At 37.3% G+C, this 6,551-nt stretch overlaps 1 protein-coding gene across 1 annotated transcript; it reads left to right on the top strand.

Moving 5' to 3' along the window:
* The first annotated feature begins 2,556 nt into the window (after positions 1 to 2,556).
* Positions 2,557 to 4,672, top strand: LOC109800780 (HXXXD-type acyl-transferase family protein). The gene has a single exon (XM_020361656.3). It carries the CDS (start codon positions 2,817 to 2,819, stop codon positions 4,224 to 4,226), a length of 1,410 nt encoding a protein of 469 aa, XP_020217245.1. The 5' UTR covers positions 2,557 to 2,816; the 3' UTR covers positions 4,227 to 4,672.
* Positions 4,673 to 6,551: the final 1,879 nt, after the last annotated feature.

Below are 6,551 nucleotides of genomic sequence, written 5' to 3'. Positions count from 1 at the left end.
CAATTTAGAAATAAAAATGCTTTATTTGGTTGATGGTGTTCCGAATGAGACAAAAGTGAGGGCGTTTATGGTTATTATTAATATTGCAGCTGAAAGAAAAGTTACTCTTAAAGTTTGAAATGTTAACAAACATTTCCTTCACGTTTATCATATGCAAATGTTACATATTTATGCCTTTGAACAGAGTAATTTGGGCGGCTTTTAGTAACCATGCTGAAAGTGCCAAGATATTTCGGCGAACTTCACTAGTAAAACGTGGGCTTCTAGGAAATAGCACAAATCATCACGTCTTACACTTGTTTTGTGGAACTTATGGTGTTTATGTTCCCCTTGACATTTTTTATTCTTAAAGGTCCCTCTTATTTTAGAACCAAAATCATGTTAACAATTTTCTTTAAAATTCCCTTTTGAAATACTACTACTAATTTATTCAATATCAATTGTTTTAAAATTAAATTTAACAACCCTGAGGTTTGAGTGATCTTAATTAACTTTATTAAGTGTGTGTCTGGATCCGCGTTCAAAAATCACGTTAACGCAAAAATAAAAAAATTTTACTTCTTATTTTCACGTTTTTTATGTGAATTAAGTGTGGCGGACGTGAAACCAAACACACCATAAATTTTCAAAATTTAATGGATTGAGACACCAACATAGTTGATAATGACTTATTTATCACTTTAGGTATATATCATTCTCGATATGACCTTTACAGCGATGAAGGACCCAATTAATCAAGTTCCATACAAAGATTAATTGAAGTAGTATCATCATTGGTCGTATGAAGTTTCATTTTATGGGTCTTATACACAATTTTAGAATATATATAAAGATGTTGAGGTTGCATCAACTAACATGTATATAGTGTTACACGTTGAAGCAGTTTGAAAAACAGCTTATAGGTGTATCTAATTAAAAGGGTAAAGGGTGGGTAGGGGACTCGACATGTAACCGACTAACCCGGTTGGGGATGCTTATTTTTCTTCAAGTATTAGTCTTTGCATGTTTTGGTGATAGAAAAGGGAGTTACAATTTCAACTTGTTCTTGAGGAAGAATAATTAAGCTGAATATATATGTTGAGAAATTTTCGCAACACGCTCTCTGATACATTTTTTTTAATTGGTTCAAATTTATTTAAAAATATATATAATTTAGTAGCTCTCACAGACTCACCCTGTATAGTGGTTCCCATTCTAGATTTTGTAATTTTTAACAAATTTTAACTACTTATTCTGTTAAAAAAAATGCATATTACTGGTGCTCTTGAAATATATATTCTCTTTTACATAATTAGTTAAGTTTTATGTATAAACGATGGTAAGTTCCCCGGATAAATTATTATAATATTCCTTCTCATAATTATATTTTAAAAATACTGATATTCGGATTCATACTTGTACAAGTAGTAATTTTAATCTTGATCATTATATTCATTGCCTAACTATATACTCATTCTCGCATCTGTTACATGCACTTTCTTTATGTGCAAAGTTATGGCAAAAAAATATATATAAAGTTTGGAATGAAATTAATATAAAATATTTAATTTAATATAATGTATCAAAAAGAATTTATCAAGTACAAAGATCATTGATCAAAATTTTATAATTAAATATTTATAACATTTTACTAACAATACATATATATATATATCATTTAACGTAGTTCTTTTTTAAAAAAAAATAGTAAATATTTTGTCTCAAACTCGTTTCCATTAAATTATTATTATTTATCAAATATTGTGAATATTTTTTAAGAAATATCTATAACTTTTTGTTTACAATTATCATTCTTAAGTGTGTGTTTGATGTAAGAGGACTTGATGTAATGAGGGGAGAGAAGAGAGTGGAAGTTGAGTTTTTGAATATGTTTGGTGTAAGGGGTTGTGTGGAAGTAAACAGAATATTGGATGGAATTTACATGCGTTTTCATACCCCTCAAATATTATAGGATTAGAGGGGAGGTTGAATTTTTACTTTCCTATATCCTCCTACTGTAGTCAAATTTATAATATTTAAAAGAATAATTACGTGATTTAGTTAATAATATTAATTTTAAATTTTTTAATCAAATATAAATCAATTAAATAATTTATTTTCTCTTCACTTCTCTTCTCTCTTACCAAATAATTCCAACTTTTACTTTATTTTCTATATTTCTTTCTTTATTACCAAGCACATCATAGGCACATTAAGAGAAAAAGGCAAATAAAAGATATGTTTGAAAACAAGTTAGCTTTACCTTATATATTTATAGGAATTTCAGGATGACAACCCGACTCAAATTTAAAACGGTGTATAGTATCTCAAACTCTTTCTATCCTATGTGAATCTTAGGAGTTCTAACTTAATCTTTTAACATAACAGAAATATTACACTTTTTTATATGTTTTAATCATACAACAAATGATAGCTCTACTACTAAATTTACCTAAATGGTTTGAGTAGTAAAGTGAAGAAAATTGGCATGGAAGGAGATCCAAAAATAAAAAAGTTAAGCATAGTGAATTAGGCAGAAATAAAAAAGAAAAGGAAAGCCCAAACAACGAAAATAACTTGCTCTCTTCCAATGTAGGAGAAGCGGAGTCCTGGAGTGCACGTGTCCACCCCACGCCCCATCGCAAGCCACGTCACGCACTCACCCCAATATCTCTTTGACTCCCTTCTCCAAGAAAAAAAATTGCAAACGCCACACCACAATACTCCTTTCCTTTCCCCTATAAAAACCCCTCCAGCCTCACTCTCTTCAGAGCCAAGAAACGAAGCACACATACACACACACACACACACTCACTCACTCACTCACACACCCCAAAATGCCTTCCTCTTCGACCACCATAGTCTCCAAATGCGTCGTCCACCCCGACCAAAAGTCCGACCTTAAACCCCTCAAACTCTCGGTTTCTGATCTTCCAATGTTGTCCTGTCACTACATCCAAAAGGGCGTGTTACTCACCGCCCCACCCTCTTCCTTCGAAGACCTCATTCTCTCTCTTAAAACCTCTCTCTCCGCCGCACTCTCCCACTTCCCCGCCCTCGCCGGCCGTCTCTCCACCGACGCCCAAGGCTACGTTCACATACTCTGCAACGACGCCGGCGCCGACTTCATCCACGCCAAGGCCAAACACTTGACGCTAAACGCCGTCGTTTCGCCCTCGCTCCACGACGTCCACCCCTGCTTCAAGGAGTTCTTCGCCTACGACATGACCATCTCCTACGCCGGCCACCGCACTCCCCTCGCCGCCGTCCAGGTCACCGAGCTCGCCGACGCCCTCTTCATCGGCTGCACCGTCAACCACGCTGTCACCGACGGCACCTCCTTCTGGCACTTCTTCAACACCTTCGCCGCCCTCACCAAAGGCGGCGCCGCCAAGAAAATCCTCCGCGCGCCGGACTTCACCCGCGCCACCGTCTTCAACTCCCCCGCAGTCCTCCACGTCCCCGCCTCCGGCCCCGCCCTCACCTTTGACGCCGACGAACCCCTCCGCGAACGCGTCTTCCACTTCTCCCGCGAAGCTATTCAGAAACTCAAACTTAGAGCCAACGCCAACAACAACGAACTAACGGAAGTAGTTGGAAAACAAGTAAATGACGGTTGGAAAATCGTTAACGTTAACGGTAACGGTAACGCTAACGGAAAGGTTAACGGAAGAAACGAGATCTCGTCGTTTCAGTCGTTATCGGCTCAGCTCTGGCGCGCGGTGACACGTGCGAGGAAATTCGAAAACCCGGCGAAAACGTCGACGTTTCGCATGGCGGTTAATTGCCGGCACCGTTTGGAGCCGAAGATGGACGCGTTCTACTTCGGGAACGCGATTCAGAGTATTCCAACGGTTGCGACCGTGGGCGATATTCTCTCGCGCGATCTGCGTTTCTGCGCGGAGTTGCTGCACCGGAACGTGGTGGCGCACGACGACGCTACGGTGCGGCGCGGCGTAGAGGATTGGGAGAAGGCGCCGAGGCTGTTTCCTCTAGGGAACTTCGACGGCGCGATGATCACGATGGGGAGTTCGCCGCGTTTTCCGATGTACGAGAACGACTTCGGGTGGGGGAGGCCGGTGGCGATTCGGAGCGGAAAGGCGAACAAGTTCGACGGCAAGATCTCTGCGTTTCCCGCGAGAGAGGGAAACGGCAGCGTGGATTTGGAAGTCGTTTTGGCCCCCGAGACCATGGCGGGGCTCGAAAACGACATGGAGTTTATGCAGTACGTAACGCAGGCCGTGTGAGTTCCATACTAGTCTTAGTGAAAATGAAAACTCGTCAAAATTATAAGTCGGTGATGAAACGACGGTGGATGATTGCGCTTGCGCCACAATAGTACCATGGCTCTGGGCGTCCTTTTGTCTCGGTCAAAGTCAAACGTTCGCGGTTTGGGTTGGGTTGTGTAGGGTCTGTGTTCTAAGGCTGTGTTTGGATGACCCTACATATATAATGATTTTCTGTACGTGATTTGGGGGAAGTTTTCAGTTTTCACTTTTCAGGTGACCAATAACAGGATGAAATATTATTAATAATAATAAATGATGATGATGATGATAAATTAAAATTGAAAATTAAAGGAAAAATATGTTGGAGCCAAAATAGGCTTTTGGGGTTTTCGTTTAGCTGTTATGTAAGTGTTGTTGGTGTTACTTTTTCTCTTTATATATATAAATATTTATTCATTTAAGAACTGAGTGGAGATAACGATGTGTGAATATGGTTGATTGAGGATATAGTTGTGGATAAAGAATATGAGATAAATGTGTGTGCCTTTGGAATATAATTCATAAATTAGATAATTGGATGTGAAATTAAACCTCCTGGGGCCACCAAGTGGCCAAGAATTTGAGATGCTCTGTTTTATTTAAACATGTGCCGTGACGCTTTAATTAATTGTTGCGATAATTTCCGGCATCAATCCAACATATGAGGTGTTGAAATTGCTATCATCGTTGGATATCTTCATTAAACAACAACCGCAAAAGTTAAGTAATTAGATGATTTAATGAGATCGATGACAGCTCTACTTGTATAATCTTGTAATCATGAATCGTGAACCACTACGATTGGACATGGAAATCATTTCAGATTTATGTTCCTTCGTAGTATATGATTTCATTTTCTTCTAATCAATCAATGTGAATATATATTAAGTTATTACCATAAACTGATTACATGTATGCTACAATTGCATTAGGAATTCATGTATAGTAATAAATTATACAACTGAAAATTGTATTGTATTTCTCAATTTGAATTCAGATTTACATGGTTATGGTTATGTATTTATAGACAATAAGTTCAACAAATTGATAAGAAAAGTTTCTAAATATGTGTAACAAGATAATTATACAACTAATGGTAATCATATGAATTTGTATATTAATTGTTCAATATTACAATTCTATCTTATCTCTATCATAACATATATTTTTCTATCTCATTATTCTTCCTTAAATTAAAGTATAAGTATTGTAAGCATCCAACTTATTTATTAACACTTCAAATTATTGAGTATTTAATGCTTTTGTAAGAATATCGGCTTGTCGTTCTTGAGTTGAAACATAAATGGTAATAATATTTTTTAGTTGTAAATGTCTGATAATTCAATTCAATATATTTGGTTTTTTCATGAAAGACTAGATTGGCAACCAGATGAATTACAACTTGATTATCACAATAAAAGATGGTAGGACTCTCACAAGTGACTTGCAGAGATGACAGCAGGTTGCGAAGCCAAACAATTTCACTGGTTGCATGTATCATGGCATGATATCCTACTTCATTAGAATACCTAAAAACCGTTGTTTGTTTCTTGGTTTTCCAAGACATAGGTGGTGTCCCAAACTTCATCAAATGGAGAAAAATTGATCTTCTAGTCAAAGGTCAAGCTGCCTAATCAAAACCATAATATGTAACAAGCTTCAAGTCATTGTCTTTAGGAAGGAATATCCCTTGACCCGGTGTTGATTTCAAGTAACATAACATGCATATAGCAACATCCTAATGTTTTTGTCTCACTGCTCCCATGACTCAAATGTGCAGTGAGTATGTGTTCTCAAGATGTGTTATGGTAAGGTAAATCAACTTGCCTACAAGTCTTCAATATTATGGTGGATCATGGTAATGTTCCCCTGAATCTATGGATAATTGGTGATGTTACTCCATGTGAAAGGTGTTGGGTTTACAACCCAACATGACACATTCTTGAAAAATATCAAGCACATATTTACGTGGGCACATGAGCAAATCAGAGGATCCACAAGCTAATTCTAAGCAAAGAGAATACTTGAGGGGCCCAAGATGCTTCATGTGGAAGCACTCGCTTAGATACTTCTTGAAGTGAGCACAAGTTTTCATGTCATTTACAGTTATTACCAAGTCATCTACATATATTAAGATGGTTAAGAACGTGGTCCCACATGTGTTTCAAAACTACATGTGGATTAGGCGTGGAAGTTAAATCATGTAGCGTTAAAATGAAATTGTATAGGGTAAAAAAGTATCTTAAGTTATTTAAGTGCATTTCACGAGTTCTTCCTATTAAAATTGAAGTTTAACCTTAGTAA

Source organism: Cajanus cajan, chromosome 3 (assembly GCF_000230855.2).
Source record: "Cajanus cajan strain Asha chromosome 3, NIPB_CcT2T_4, whole genome shotgun sequence".
NCBI classification, from domain to species: Eukaryota; Viridiplantae; Streptophyta; class Magnoliopsida; order Fabales; family Fabaceae; genus Cajanus; species Cajanus cajan.
This window is presented reverse-complemented; position numbering and strand designations above follow the sequence as displayed.

Bases quoted from the DNA above. Each gene is read 5' to 3' on its own strand.
- LOC109800780 (XM_020361656.3), top strand. From the start codon at position 2,817: ATGCCTTCCTCTTCGACCACCATAGTCTCCAAATGCGTCGTCCACCCC.